At 40.6% G+C, this 16,768-nt stretch overlaps 1 protein-coding gene across 2 annotated transcripts in view; it reads right to left on the bottom strand.

Moving 5' to 3' along the window:
- The window catches only part of dctn1b (dynactin 1b), a 36,230-nt gene extending 19,462 nt beyond the window's left edge, over positions 1 to 16,768 (bottom strand). The window contains exons 1-6 of one of the 2 annotated variants that reach the window (XM_070919804.1): positions 16,736 to 16,768; positions 12,287 to 12,538; positions 10,492 to 10,570; positions 8,541 to 8,554; positions 8,168 to 8,188; positions 5,696 to 5,716 (exon numbers count right to left, since the gene is read on the bottom strand). In XM_070919804.1, the coding sequence (XP_070775905.1) occupies positions 5,696 to 5,716; positions 8,168 to 8,188; positions 8,541 to 8,554; positions 10,492 to 10,570; positions 12,287 to 12,538; positions 16,736 to 16,768 (420 nt within the window). Of the gene's footprint in view, positions 1 to 1,267; positions 1,298 to 5,695; positions 5,717 to 8,167; positions 8,189 to 8,540; positions 8,555 to 10,491; positions 10,571 to 12,286; positions 12,539 to 16,735 lie in introns of those variants that run through there. The other variant, XM_070919805.1, reaches the window with a different exon arrangement.

The following is a 16,768-nucleotide window of genomic DNA, read 5'->3' as shown; positions in this document are numbered from 1 at the left end:
CCGACCAACAGTCCAAAACCCAAAGATATCCAGTGTACTCTGATATAAAACTGAGAAAAGCAGAAAATCCTCACACTTGAGAAGTTTTTGGCATTTTTGCTTGAAAAAAATAAATTAGCAAAAAGGTTGCTAATTGGAGTTTGCTCAGTTGTCATGAATTTGCACTGTAGATGCTCTAATTATCACTATCTCTAATTTTAAGTTAATTGTTAATTGTATTTATTTACAGGAAGTGAACCAGTTGAACTCTGTCTCTGTTTTATTTATGATTAGTGCCAAATTACATTGTTCTCTCAAGGAAATCTTCTGGGACATTATCAGAAAATGTGAGGAATTTCTGGACCCATTAAAAAAAGTGTTACTTAATAAATAATCAATAATGAACTAACTCAATCTACAGATAGCCACAACAGCCACTAAATGGACAATGAGGTGAGAGTAAATGTTCTTTGATGTTGAGGTGAGTCTTTGAAGATTATCGCTATGTACATTTTGTCCACATAAGCCGTCACTATATGGTGATTAAACTAGAAACAAGTCTATTCTGTTAGTTGTCAAACCAGGTCTGTGCAGGCACTTCTATCTTTTCTACATTTATGCAAAATGATCTGAAGTCCTTCACTTCTCCTGTCCTTTGCACACTGACTCTCTCTCTCTGCCTCAGCTTGGGCACGGCCATCACTTTGGCTAGTTACCCTCCTTTATTGGATTAGAGCTGGACCATTCAGCAGAAATTAGCCCAAGCTAACAGCTGTACCAAATAAGAGCTGACAGCCCTCTTAAGCCATAGTGTCGTGCTGTAAATACAAGAACAGGCTGTACTGAGATCACATCAGCCTGTTTGCTAAATCTGTAACCAAGAAACGCTGTGGAAGGCATGACTTGTGCATGCTGATGCCAAATAAAAGGTAAAAGCTTGCAGTGTAGACAGAGAAATACAACCCAACTCCAAGGAAATTAAAAAAGCTACTGCACACACATGTATAGGCGTGAAATAATTCTGCAAAAAAAGGCACTGTGAGTTAGCAAAAATCAATACTGAGAAAAAGATCAAAAATGAGCACAACCAAGCTGCAGGTACACTTCTACTTCCTCACTGGGAATATCAAATACCACTTGAGAGAAAACAAAAGGGCGATTCCCACCAAAACGAAATGAGGATTAACTGAAACTTCCAAGCATGACCTGTTACAGCAGCAACAAAACAAATGCATGGTGACAACAACAACATCCCAACAGAGAAGGACGATCGTATGGAGTTCAGTACCTTCCGGGGTGCTGGAGTCTGTCTCATCATATTTGCAAGAGAAGAAGACACACACACACACACACACAGTCACCAAGAAATACACACACACACAAACACACAGGAAGGTGATAAAACGGGCAAAGATGCTGGATCCACGGACACCGGGTTTAGGGCAGACAGACAGACAGCTGAAGCCGGACAGTCAGACAGGCAGCCACTCAGGCCGGGAAGCTGCAGTGGTGCAAATGGCCGCAGCAATTTTTTCCCAGGCTCCCCCTCCCTGCCTCCGTCCGTCCCTTCCTCCTGCTGTCGTCCTCCTTTATGTCCTCCTTCTCAGCTTCTCTCATAATCCATTTGCCGGAGCCTCCCTTTCCTCTCCGCCCCGATTACGACTCTGACATCTTGCTGCCGCGAGCCTCCGACCTGCTACTGACGCCTCGCCTCCCCTCTGTCTCATACCCCCCCGCCCCCCCTTCTCACTCTGCTTATTGTGATTTGTCAGCCCAGCCAATGCCCTGCTCCTGCATTACATCACTGTGCACCCTCCCTCCTCCCTCCCTCCTCCCTCCTTTCACATGCTCGCTGCTGCTCACCCACTCATCGCCACCTCTACCACAGACAGACAGGCAGACAGACAGACAGACAGACAGACAGGGAGGGAGGGATGAGTGAGACTGTCTGTGTGAAGCAGTGACTGGAGACAGACAGATGGGAGAATGTGAGACGGAGGAGGGCGGGGCTGTAAACGGAGGTGAGCATCAACGCTGATGCAAGCCTCTCTTGTCTCCTAGCAACACTCGCAGAGGCCTCCTATGGGCTCATTAAAATGAGACAAAAACAGTGAGGAGACCGACACCTGGTCTGCATCACAAATGAAGAGAAAGAGATTCAAGTTGTTGTCTTTTTACATTCTTACTTGATTATATTTAAAATGTGCTGCTGGAAGAAACACAGAGGGACTTAACATAGTTTTTGTTTTTGATCATTTTTGGTGAATTAAAGTCAATTTTAAAGGGTGTTTGCTTCTGAATTGTTGTTTTTACTTAATTTTGATAGTTTTCATACCTGTTAATTGTATTTATTGTTTATTAGAAGTTTATTAAGTCTTTAAAAAAGACATTTTTCTTACCTGGTTATTAAACAAAGGGAAAATGAGAAATTAAGCTATCATGTCATTTAATGTATTATATGTATTTTTTTCAAATCGAGATTTCCTCCTGACTTTAGTCTCAAGTATAAATCAAGCCTCCCCAAAAACGGGATCCTACATTCCTACATTTCCCATAATTCAATTCAATAGCATCTTTAGACCCACACTGCCGGGTTAATGCCCACATCATTCAGCCTTAAAGAGTGCAATCTTTGAGGCCAAGCCGACATTTTAACACTTAACACAACAGTTAATCAGTGGAGTCCACCTTTAAATCCAATACTGGCCTGACACAGAGCTCGTGGATTTGCAACATTGATCACAATGGCCTAATAAAACCAGAGATATTTAAGGGATCACTACCACAGCCTGGTAATCACACTGAATTGCCATTTTAAGTTTGCTTTATTATTCATACATTATGCTACGGGAAACACTGAAAAAATCTATAATGCGGGCAGCAATCTGGAACGAGGCTACCACGGATATAAAAAGTACATGTTGTCTCATGGTAAATACCCTCAGATTGCAGAGTCATATTGTTTGATACTGGTTACCTGTTCTAATAAAGGAGAACACAAGGAGGCAAAATGGGTGAAAACATCCAGTATCATAGCAGCCAGAGTTAAGACTCAAACAAAACAGCAGCCTTGAGCTCTTGAGATAAAACTGCTTGTAGTAAAAGGAGTTTTTAGTGTAAAAAAGGTGATTTAATAGGTCAATTCCTTCCTAAACGTTTGAGTAGCTATCGTAATATCTTCCCCAGCTCCACTAATCTCCTTCTCTGCACCATCAGCTCAGCAGGAAGAGAGAGGGATGTAAGAGGATTAATTCAATGGGGATACTCTGATTAGCTGTGAGCTTTAAACCTGAAATACTTTCACATTGTGGGCATGACAATTGGCAGAGGCAATTTGAGATGGCTGTGATGAAACTCGCCGTGTCGCGTGTCTTCGTATGGTTAAATGATAGCGAGTATTTAGGAATTGATTATAGAAGAAAAGAGGTTATTATGAGAAAGATGGGAGCAGAACTTCTGAGTCCGGGCTGCTGAAGCAGAAGGAAAAACTGTTTATGTGTATCCATTACAGAGCAGCAGAGGGAAATCTGTCCTGTTGAAATATTAAACATCTTTCTCTGTAATCCCCTCAGTTTCTCTCCACCGCACAGACTAAGTGCTGCTCCGAGAGAGACAGACAGACAGAGAGGATGATGGGACGGGTGGAGATGTATCAGGTTCCTGCTTTCACAGCACAGACAGGGAGGATGGCTGCCTCAGAGGTCACCGCTCTGCAGCCTCCAGCAGCACAAACGGGGATAAAATTACTGCCCAGGAAGCAGAACACAGCACGCTCGGCTTGAACTGCCCGGACAAAAAAAAAACTGTTACTTCGCGTACTCGAGGAACCGTGAGAAAGACTGAAGAAGTTTATCACACAGGACAGCAGTACAAGCACAAAAATCAAGGTAAATTATCTGAAAGTTATATTACTTTCAGATATATTTCCACTGGGGATGAGGCGGACATGTGCCCCTCACTTTTTAATGTCTTATTGTTGTCAAGAAAGCATGAAGTGTCACCATATTTATAGCTAAATGAACACTTTGGGGCCCAACAAGCAATATATACACTGTACCCCTCTATCTCTTTAGAAATCCCATCATCCTCTCTGTCCGCATGTCCCATTTTCTGAAGTTTCAGTTAGTGATTTACTCACTAAAATCTCTGCAAACAGCGTCCTTTTACCGCCAGCATCCAGAGGAGCGAAGATGTGAGTTAGTGAATGTTGAGTCACCTTCAGTTAGACTTTTTTCGCCCTGGGTTTTCCCTCTCAGGCACCATAAAGGTTGCCCTGTCTCATTTAGGGGATATGCAGTTTTTTATGTACAGTAAAAGGAATAATATGACATTTTTTGAGTTTTATTTTTATACTTTTAGAGGACAAATTAAAATATAGTGATAACGAGGTCCCACCGTATTCACTTGGCTTTTTCAGTCCTATGACCTTCAGCTGGAGGATCGACTTAGTTTTAACTTAGTGGTGAACTATTCCTTTTAGAGGACAGTTTGCAATTCTTAAATTTATGTTTTTCAAGAATTAACTGAATTTGGTACATTTCTGTCTCGTCGGTAAACAGGCTGCATCATCTATTTCCACATTTCCCTGCATGTTCTGAAACTCTTATGTGACATTTACTACCGGCATCCTTCAGTTAGATCTGGACTCCTACGATTGAACCGAGCTGCTTATTTTTAAAGTCAGCCTGCTGAGGAGGAGACGACAAAGTAGAGCCGAGCTGACAGGAAATCCATACTCTGCAGGTCTGTTCTCGGATTTCACCTCGGTCACAGTCTGACATTTTCAAGACATCGCAGCCGAGGAACGCCTGCATGTATGACTCGGCCCAGGACGATTGTTAAAGAGCACTGGACTGTCAGCATGAACCCCAGGTGGCACGGCATAAAAAGTCTCAATATATTAGATCATATTGTGTCACTATATTTTTATTGCATCTTGTTCGGTGTACGTTCAGCTGAAAGAAGATCTGATCAAAAGTGACATTAACAAAGAAGAATAAGAATAATTGAAAAAGTAAAATATGCTCATATTCTGGATCTAAACACTGTCAAAAGTCCAGCTGGTAGGATACAACAGATGTGTCTCAGGGACAAAAATCCACTACTGTACTACTAGCCTCTGAATGTCCCTTCACAGACACTAAAAGTTATCTAGAGCTCAGCGCTGAATATTATGGGAGGAACTGACAAGCAGATTCTCTCAAAACCTCAAAAATGTATGTGTTCTCCTACTGATACACCACCAACAGTTTTATCCTGGAGGTTCTTGGTTTTGCTGAAAAGAATAAAAGGATCATTCGGTATATCTCCATGTGACTCGGCAACCAAGATGAACGGTGACTTCAACATGCTTTAAAATGCACAGAAAGCTGACAAACACAGAGAAAACACACCACAGAGCTGAACCGACGCACACGGACTACAGCAGAGAGCACGGCGAGGTGATAGGTCAGCTGACAGGAAGTGGGCGTGGCTCTATGGCGGACACAGGCGTCACCTCTCGCTCTTCTCGCCAGCTTCCATTCACTCTCACACAAACACAGAGCAGCTCGATAACAAGATGAAGGATGGCGCTGAGAGGAATCATGGGTACATGAGGGATGGGAGGCGCTGTTGCCATGCAGCAGCGAGGCCATTCAGAGCCACGGTTACCACGGTTACTACGGTCATCATCATAACATTACCACTGTACGGAGGTTAGAGAAACATGCACCACCTTTTTGGGCTTCAGTCCTCGCTGCGTGGTCGAGGGAAAGAAGGGAAGGAAGTGAGGAAGGAGAGGAGGGAAGGAAGGGAGGGTGGAGGTTAAAGGTCAAGACTTGGTCAGAGGCATGCTGGAGGTGACGGGGACGTCGTGAGACGGTGCTCTTCACTGGCGCATCAAATACCTCAGTCAAATATACAGTGCACACATGTTCACATACACACCTTCATTTCATTTTCACACATTTCTTCCTTCCGTTCATTTTCACACAAACATAAAAGATCCCATTAAAAATGTGTCAAACATGACTTTAAATAGTCTCTCTTCACAGTAATTACACAAGAACATATGATATGACTCACATAATGATGCATTTATTGCATAGATTAAATTTTCCTCCTTATAATACTCAACACATTTAGAGCTCAGTGAAATGAAAATGTTTTTCACTCAGCGTCAACTTGTTTTTTACAGGACAAACTGATAAAAGATCAAACATATTGAGCAGGTCTGTACAATGACACGTTTGGTGAGGAGAGAAGATAATGAAGGTGTTTATATACTGTAAATGTCCATATAACTATTTACTGTTATTTATATTATTTTACATCTAATTCTAATATCTCTGTTTTTAAACAACTCTCTCTCTCTTTCTCTATTTTTCTGTTGATAAATGGGACTCAATGAGACTTTTACCCTGTTAAATAATGTAAAATGAAAGAACATAATACTTCTGAGTTTAAAAAAGAACTGAAGGTTCAGTGAAACATCTAGCAAATGTCAGGTGTAACATTGTGAAGGTTCTGACATTTAATGAGACCTGATTGGATGTGATAAACTTCAGGAGGGCAGAATACTTATTTCTTTTACTAAATTTTGAGTCAAGAAAGAACTGAAAATTAAAAAATAATGGACACTGGCATTAGATCAACCATTTGAGATTACAGTATGTTAAAATCTATTAACCTCCAAGGGTCAGGAGGTGAGGTAAGTCTGGCTGTTAAACTCCATATTTTGTATTTCTGACGCATAAAAACGAGGTCAGAAAATTAAATAGTTCGTGAAAAGTGAACAATGAATACATGACAGTGTGGGTGAGCATTTAATCAGCATGTTTAATTCAAAGAAGCATCTTCCAAGTTTACTTTTAGTCCTCTATCCTTCCAAAAAATCCACTTTGCTGCATATGTGATGAGGTTATTAGTATTATAATTCATCTAAAACTTTTGTGTTAAAAAATTACATGGTGCAGTTCAAACTCAAGGTCACCAGGATGTTTCAGGTCTCAGAAGAAGAGATATTATTATCTACTGAGAAGAATAATGGCTGCTGTGACTCAGCACAAAGTTTCCTCTAATAGCGACACAAATCTTTTTATATTCATAGCCATGAATATAATAATAATTTTAGTAATTTCTGTGTCAAGTAACTACTCTTTTCTTGTGTGATTCTTATAGTCTTTTGGTTTCACTGTGTCATCTCTGGAATATAAAATCTAAAATTAATTAAAACATTTGAAATTTAGCTGCTTTAACTGCTGAATCTAATTCTTGGAGATTATTTATTTGAATTTTTTTGTCCAAAAAAAAGAAATAATTTGTGGCCCAGATTCATACAGAAAATAATAGAATAGAAGAATATTAAAGGCGCCACACATTATTCAGATTTAAAAGGTTAAACTGACTTCTATTTGTTTCACCTAATAAATAATCAATCGATGTATTGCAGTACACAGCTGGTGTATTTATGAGTAAACGTTGCCCCCTGCTGGTCATATAGAAAAACAGAACTCCGGATTTAAGAAGATCTGATTTGGTGTAACACTGTTGGTCTAACAGTTTGTAAACTCACAATTTTAGGGATTCTTTAAGAAATACTTATTTTGTTAAACTGTTTCCTTAACTTCTTTCTTAAAATCTGTATTTTAATTATGGAGGAAGGCGATGTGTAATTATGAATCTTACAGATTCTTTTATGTATAAGGCATGTATAAGAGAATCTATATTACTCCTTTGTACTGTAAGTTACCATCTCTTAGCTGCACATTGTCAGAATGTCCACCTCAAAATACTGAACATTTAATGCATTGAGAGATTTTCAGTAACTCTCTTTTAGACTGAATTATAAGATGCTATTGAGCAAAAGAAAAGCACTTAATCATAAAAATACTAAAAGTAAATGTCACCATAGTCATTGAAGAGCTAACAAGCATCTTGCCACACAGTTAAGAGATTTTTTTTGACAAAAGCATCCAGAAGTGGCTGAACTGTGGCTTAAACAACAGAGCAGGTCATTATTTCCTCCAACAGTCAACAGGAACACACAGGGTTTACTGTGTGTGTGTGTGTGTGTGTGTGTGTGTGTGTGTGTGTGTGTGTGTGTGTGTGTGTGTGTGTGTAAACGTCCAGGTGTCTGCTGCCTTATCTGCTCCTGATTTCCTGCAGAGAAACTTTGTGTGTAACAGTGCAGCGTGATCTGACTCACCAGTTTAGTGGACTTGGGCGTCTCCAGGATCTCTGAGGAGATAAAAAGAGAAAACAAAGAAAGTGAGAGGCGAACTTCCATATTATCATCAATGTTTATCTTTGCCTTTTACAAGGTTTAAAGTCCTACAAAGATCCCGGTGCAAGTCAGCATGATTTATTGTCTTTTCCACCAGGTGGTCAACACTGATACTGAATTGAATGCTGTCAGATTGATATCAGCTCAAGGTTAAACATGCATGAGAGAAAGAGAAATCTGAATCTAGTTCGATCCTCTAAGGACTGTAATAAATGCATTATCTCAATCTTCATCTTCTATGCACAAGAGCTGCATTCCCTCTCATCCTTGGTATTATAATATTTTATCTCTCCACTTTGTCTGCTCCCTCTCAAGCACCAAGTTTGTAATGACTATTATTATATTATTATAAACGTCCTGTCATGTCTGAATGAAGCTGTAACCAACGTTAACGTACGTCACTTTGACTGATGAAGATGAAGCCAGCTTTGTTGCATGTATTGCATTCTAAGTTGCCCTGGAGACGAGCGTCAACTACACTTCTTGAAGTGTCGACATTAAATTATACTCTGTCGTTGCTTTAATCTGAAGAAACATCTCATTACCATCTGAATCAACTACTGCGCCTCATCTTGGTTTCCTGTTCCTGAAACATCAACCTTGCCCAGTAAAGCGCCTTGTATGTCACCACTCACAGTCCCTCTCTCTGCTCCAAGAAGTGGACTAAACTGAATACAATGCACCAACGAATCCCCCCCCCCGCCCCGAGGTGTAACCATGGAAACAGAGAGCAGCTCCATCCCCTGGAGGATAAAACGTATTGGTGACCAGATGTGGAAAAGATTTATTTTCTCCTGTTGAAAGTAGACAGAGGACAATAATTCAGTGTTTATCAACTTTTAAAAGAGTAAATTTAAATCTCTCTTACAATTAATTAGGTAGAACATATACTTATATATATTATGTATGTATAGTATAAATAGTACTTCTATATATAGTAAGTAAGAGTTATCAAGTATTTAAAACATACAATTGAATCGTTACAAACTTTATAATTCTTTCAAATCAGTATCATATCTTGTTGAGATTTAAAGCGCATTCTTGGCCTTGGAAACAGCAGTGGACAAAAAAAACTCACCACGAGGTCCATTAGTAGCTGTTCTGGAGCTTTCGACTGTATCACAGAATATTCCTCAGCAGATGAGATGATGATGATGATAATGATGATGATACAATCAAAAGCTCCAGAACAGCTACTAACGGCCCTTGTGGTGAGATTATTTCCTCAACTGGTGTTAAATTAATTTCTCATGACTTTAATTTTGTCCTGCAGCCCTTATTGAAAGTGAATTACGATGCTTAAACACTTCTTCTAAAAAGAGAGATAAATGTGTCAACACCAAACAACTGTTGTTTACTCTGACGAAGATGTTTCCCGTCAACAGGAAGCCAGATGACGTGATTTGTTTGACATTTAAGAAACATTTACAGCTGGCAGACACGCTTTACTGGACCAGGAGTGTACAAAGAGGAATTCAAACCCACAACCTTGGCAGTGTTGGAGCCACATTCTGCTTGATCAGCGACCAAAATGAAACCAGATAGTGTCCCTGTAATGAGATATTTTACTGAAGCACATTTATATTTCAGGCCTTCCGCAGAAACTCTAAACCACAGCGACTTACAGTGGGTGAGCAGGTGGGGTTACACTGCCTTGCTTAAGGACACTCAAACACTGATGGCTGATGTGGTGATCATCGTCACATCTTGTAGAAAGATCTTACCTCTTCAGATGCAAAAATAATCAGTTTATTTCATGAGAAAAACGCGACACGAGGTGAAAAAACGTGACAAAAAAGTGAATGTCATGAATAGGCTATTACATAAAGAGCCAATCAGGAGAAAGGAGCTAAGATGGAGACGGTGTTTTGCATCGCAGCTACCAGATGGGACTGTTTATTTTGGCTAAAAGCACCTGACGCTGTTTCTTGAAAACTGGATCTGCATTCAAGAGCGTTTCACAGCTGTGGTGATAAAAGCAGTGACCTGTCAGTTACATAAAGATGTCTGTTTGACCAGAGTGTCCGGACCGTCCTGTATCAGCTGATATTGTTCTTATCAATGTCACAAAAACATGATCTGTTTACCTTCGTGCTCTCATATTGCAGAAATTTTCATATGTCTTTGAAATACCACTGCATGTTTAATGTTCTGAGCACGCACGTCCCCCCAGACGACTTCCATTTCAAGAAGGTCAGGACTGACATGATGACCAAGGACAAAACCACCTGAATGTGTGTCTTTACCTCGTTTGGGAACCTTGCCGGTGCCGGGCTCAGGTGTCTCCGGAGACGTCGTGTCTGCCCCATCATCAACCAGCTGGATCTGAGACAGAGACAGAAAGAAAGACGGCAAGAGACACTTAGTCATGTCTTCAACTATCTTATTCATCAGCAGAGCTGGCAGAGGGGAAGTCACAGATGTTAAATAGGAGCCACAAAAAAACAAAATTGGCTGGTTTATTAGTGTTTACTCAAATATAGCACTCGCTAAGTGAGTCGTAATTGTTCCATCTCCATAGCAACCTCTACTTTAGCAGCACACGGACCGCCAGGGTCAGACAGTCTTTTACGACATAATGAAGAGGATTAGAAATACACCACCTAATCGATTCTGAAGCCGAGCAGCTGGGTCACAGGTAGCGTTAACACCGTTTGTGTTGTCGTGAAGTATTTACTCTCACTCAACAAAGCGGGCCTCATGCAAGAACCACTCCAACAAATAGATTCTTAAGTGCCAGGTGGAAATGATTCAAGGCATTCGCCAATTTTCTCTTTGGTACGAACGAAATTCAAGTGAGGTCCAGACCTGTCGTACACGCCCACTTGTTCGGCTTAAGAATTATGCACACATCTATAAAACAGGACACCGAAATCAAAATCGGTGGTAATTGGTACGAGTATTTTGGAACGAGAACTTCTACGATTTATTAATTACTGGTAATGTTCTCACAGTCCAACAGCTGCCTCGGGGTCTGTATGCAGGCCGTTGCCCACGGTAACGTCCTCTGCTGCTCTCAGCGATGTAACATCACCTGTGATGGAATATCTTCTCTGTCTCCTTGGCTGTCACATTCCCTTGACTGCCTCTCGTTTCAGTGATGGACTGCTTTGCTTTAGCTTTAGACGTTTTCTGTATCCAACTTCACGTCAGACCGTGATGACACAGCATTTACAGCTGTAGTAACTTCAAAAACGTCAAAATGTTTATGGTGCCCTTATGCCACCACTGATACTGCTACATGTGTTCTGTCTGCTGATTTCCTCCTTTTGTATTCTGACATTTTTGCGAATGAAACGATTATGCTAGCAATCAAATCTCCAGCAAAGACAGGGAAGAAGAAGACTGCTAGGTGGCAAACATGGAGGTAAACAATGCAGGATTTAAAATACTTTAAGATTCAGCTTTGCAAATGTTTTATGAAGGAAGGAAATGCACTCAGCATGTTTGCTAGACCTCAAGGATACACACAGTGCATTTTGGTAAGTAACACTGAATGTAAACATAACTTTTGTTTGTTTACAAGAAAACTCCACAAGGGATCTTTAACTTTTACTGTTTGCTTTACACCAAAACTAAATATCTGCTATTTCAAACAATTAAAACAATGAGAAAGTAGTAGCATTAAATGATATTTCACCCATTTTCCTTTTTTGGGATGTATTTGACTGTCCCCTCCAGGCCACCATAGCTAATCTATGGTCACTGCAACACTCAGGGACAATTTGCAGTATTTTTCTGTTAGAACAAAATAGAGCTGTTTTTGATCAGAAAACAAGCAAGCACGCAGCCTGAAGCAGCAGAAAAATGCTGGCATCATTCAGACAGCAGAGGAAAATATCAACCCCCACACAAATCCACTGCGTCAGATAAAAAGAAAAACAAAATCTCAAACATCTTACAAAATAAGGACCTAAACAATAGATAGATGATGGGGGTACTGGGTACGACAATGGTATCATCCTCTGCTTTAGGTTTCTAGCACTGGACATCAAGTGTAATATAAAGTATATCTTCATTTACTAGTAGTTCTGTAGTTACCTGTGATTGTCTCACAAATATTCCGCGATTCTCCTCGCAGGTGAAGTAACGCTTGCCCTGCACGGTGCCGTCGTTCTTGCCCTTGGCCTCGTCCAGGATGACTCCCACCCATTTTCCGGAGGCAAAGAGCGTGTTGCCGATGTAGGCCACCGTGCCACGCTGCCCCTTCCCGATCACCTCCACCAGGGAGCCCACTTTGACGGGCCGCCCGCCCCCGTCGGAGCTCATCCTGCTGCTGCCGCTGCTGTAGGTCTGGGTGGGACGAAGAAACACAAACACATACAGAGGGGGCTGGAGGGTTAAAACAGGAATTCATTTCATTTGTACATTTAAAGGGGGCACTCCACTAAATATACATATCTGTGTAGGTTTACTAGTCACGGAGAGCACGTCTCAGGCTGTGAAAACAGTTGTATAATATCTTCATCTGAGAGTCTGAGGACATAACCCTGATGACGTCATAGTGATGTCATCACCTTGGGCTTGCAGACAACAAATTTACACAAGGCGTTACAAACTGGAGAAGTGGAGTTTGAAAGATGTGGGTGTTTACCAGACAGGGAAGGCCCAACGAAAGACCAGTTGTGTTGTGGATCTAGTGTTTCTGAAGCTTGATGAAAACCAGGGACTAAAAGTAGCAGCACCAAATTTAACCATTCCTCTTTTAAAATCTGTGTCACGAGTTCCCCAAACTTTATGGAAGTGCAATATTAAATAGCTGTAGCAACCCTTCAGGATGGTCTCTCTGACTCTCTGGACATTATGAATGGGATTTAAGATGGCCTCCAAAGAACGTTCAATGTTTATGAGGACCGTCCTATCACAACTAAGTACATATCTAGACTTTCCCAACCAGTAAATTCCTGACAATTCAATTTTAGCTTCATGTTCCTGTTAAGACCCAAGCTGCCTGGTCCATGTGTGTTCCGCTTGCATCTATGGTCAGATCAGTGCGCAAAAGTTTCTTTGCATTCATGAAACTTGTATTGAGACAGTCTGCATTTACACTTTTTGTCTCCAAATGCATCACTTGAAAATGTTCTCCGGAAATAGTTTGGGGGAATCAGATTATAACTTGTCCTGAGTGCATTTATAGGCGTACTTGTGCTGTGCTTGAAACTGAACCTGACTTCCATCGGTTGTTATTAAAATGTCCAAACCACGAGAAGACGTCTAACTTCAGACGATAATGTTTACCATATGGATTATATATACTGTAAATGTTAACAGCTTCTAACACATGTTGGGTGTTCATTTCTCTTAAAGCACTATCTAATACCAATCGGATCACGCTAGACTTGCAAGAGTTAAATGAGTTATGTTATGGTTATCACAACTTTACAGTAACAGTAAAAAAAAAAAAGCAAATGAGAGAGTAGGCTATGGTACATACAATGACTACACTGCAAAGTATCACATAGTGAAGGTGTTCAGCGGACATTTGCAGTAAAAGGGGCCAGCTGCTGCGGGAAAACACAGAACAAAAAGTAGTTTTACTGTCATTCTGACCCACTGAGCTGTTCAGGACCACACAAAAAGTCGACGCAGAGCCTTGTCCTGCACTCTCTAAATGTCAGTGCATGCTAAAACAGCACTGCTCTTGCTTTCTAGCTGAGAAGACACATTTTGTTTTGGTGATAACTCCATGACAACAATGAACTGAGATTTCATAAAGCAGCTCTGATGTTTGGAGAACAAATCGCACAGTAAAACGCTCCAACAGGGGCAAATTTACTTGAGCTGCAATATTTTGTAATCAAATTATCCCAAATAACCCAATTTACAGTGTGATGTCCTAGAACTGATGGTGACTCAGCAGAAGAGCCGAGAGAGGAGCAGATATTATTACACTGTGAGAGAACATGCTCTGACTCTCCTTGAGCTTACTATAAACACACAGTGTCTTTGTGCTGCTGTTAACTTAAACAACCTCCGCAGGACAGTGAAGTAAAACAGACAGAGAGCAGCAACATTTAAAGCATAAAATGTTAAGTATTATATGCTAATCTGTCCCATCCACTGCAGGTTTCTGTGGTCACGTTACACCGTTCTTGTCGTATGATCCAAGCAGTTTTATGTCTGACACTACTTTGAACAAGTCTCCATTGCTAAACCTGTTGACAACTTATAAATATACCTTTTATTAACTCTACAATAAATATCAAACCAAGCTTCAATAACTCATTTTGTTCATATTAATAACAAGTTCCTTGGGGCTCCTTGGATTTTTGAGGCTAATGCCAATATTGATAGTTGAGATTTTTTTTTTAATGTGATAACATATCAGCCAAGGACCCCTTAAATAATTGTGAACATTTTACAGTTAGAAAATAAACTTGCTCTCTGGTAGACAAAGTTTCTGAACAACCTAAAACATATCCTTTACATTTCTCTGCTACAATTTCTTGTTCCATGCCACATACACTAATATATCTGCAACAAGCTAATATCTGTCAGACGTTTCAGTCTAGCTCTAATGACCATATCATCACAATAAAACCTGACTAAAAGTTGATAAGCAATAATACTTAATTATCGTCCAGCCTTACACAGGTTCAACCCCTGGCAGCGGTACTTCCTGCTTGGTCATGTGTTCAAATTAACTTAACTGGCAGTGTCCACACATCAGGGGGAAGCCAGTGAGGGATCATATCTTTGCTCTCCTTGACCTGCTGCTGTCCACTCCCTTCCTAAGCCAACAGTGGAGACACCAGTGACATGGAAAGCAATACAAGGGGATTGGCCATTCCAAATTGGAAAGGAGAAGAGGTCAAATGTAATATTTGGTTAAACCGCATACCTAAAGGCCTTAAGAGTCAGGCATCCATATTGCACAAAGTGAATCAAAGGTATTAAATCTAAGCAAAGTATAGGCTGGAATGTGGTAATATAAAGATCGTTTTGTTTAACATAAGCTCACTTCTTAAGATTTTGAATTGTTTACATTTCTCAACCATAGCCACTGAACAATGGATTTACTGGTCAATATACAGACATGTACATAAAGACAAATGTTCTCAGGGAGGTGAAACCTAATTGGTTCTCTGCTCAGACATAACTTAAATATATCCACACATTTTGTTGCCAACAACAATATTATCAAGATAAGAAGAAATTATCAGCTCTTCCTCTGGCAGCCATTTATCTTCACTTTCTTACTGCTTATATATAAAACCAGACATCATATATTAAACCAGACACAAGATATTCATCTATGTAGCAGCAGTTATGAGAGCCATGAATTCCCATGATTGCTTAAAGTTGAATTAACCCAGTTTATAATTCATGACCAACATGGAAAGAGACATTTTAACTCGTCATGTGCAGCGTCCTTGAGACTTTTGTCTCTTTGTCAAGTCCTCAGATCTTTTATTCAAGCTTTAACATCTGTTTAAAGCCAACAGAAGTCCTTGGTTTACAGGGCTGCACAGCTCAAATGCACCTGCCAACAATCTGCAATCAAACATCCATTGGGGTTTATAATTCATGCCTTCCTTAAAGTCATAAAATAATTAAAACTAAGCGTTGTGAACGGGCTGCCTTACTCCTTCCAACAGTCTGTAATGAAGCTTTCAGTGTTGTTTCAATCATTGCTCCGACCTGTTTGCCATATGCAGAGAGGACCCGGCGAGGACGTATTGAATTATTTAGTGCCACTCTACTCTTAAAACACACGCAAGCTCATACTGACTATAATGTTAAAAGAAGATAAAAACACTCACTCTGCCTCATTTGCTGCACTGTAACACTCATGATGCTATGATGAAGGCGCTGATGAAACTTGTCAGCCTGGTGACGGTATTGCTTTGTTTTCTTAAAAAAGTAAGCTACCGACATGCCGTCCTGCACATGGTTTTAATAGATTATCACTTTAGGCAGGCAAAGTGTACAATCTAAGGACTGATCTTGATAATAAAAACGGGGTTTTCTGTGATCTGAAGGAAAGAAAAGAGTAGCTGAAAGGTACTGTATGTGGCTAAAATCAAAGAGCGAGCACTGATGTCATCCCTCCCGGTGACAGGGAAGCTGCCTGACTCAGAGACGGATGACAAACAGGAAGTCTTCTGGGGCTCAAGGATTGTGTGTCCAGTGTCTAATGATAACAAAAAGCCTCATGAACCTGTAATGTATCATCTCTGTACTTCACAGGTCCACAGAGTTGAGTCATCACAGAGGTCTGAACCCTAACATCACAGCAGCAATGTTGAACCCGGAGGGGCATCTGAGCCGAACAAAGAGGCGACAATTCAGACAGAAGAATGCAGCGCTGAAATGGATTAGAAACCCTTCTATTCAAAGTAGAAATCGACATGGAGCAGATGACAGAGTGAAACAAATTGAACAGACGTAACAGGAACAATGGCGCACCGATCAGGACTAACTTAAACACCCCAGTCTGGCCCATTCATTCAGCTAAATGGGATGTATAAACACCTTGTACACACTCACCCGGGTGTACGTGTTCCTCCTAGACTGTGACAT

This window comes from Enoplosus armatus, chromosome 15, assembly GCF_043641665.1.
Source record: "Enoplosus armatus isolate fEnoArm2 chromosome 15, fEnoArm2.hap1, whole genome shotgun sequence".
In the NCBI taxonomy this organism is placed as follows: Eukaryota; Metazoa; Chordata; class Actinopteri; order Centrarchiformes; family Enoplosidae; genus Enoplosus; species Enoplosus armatus.
Note: the sequence above shows the minus strand (reverse complement) of the source record. Positions and strands in the feature narration are given on the sequence as shown.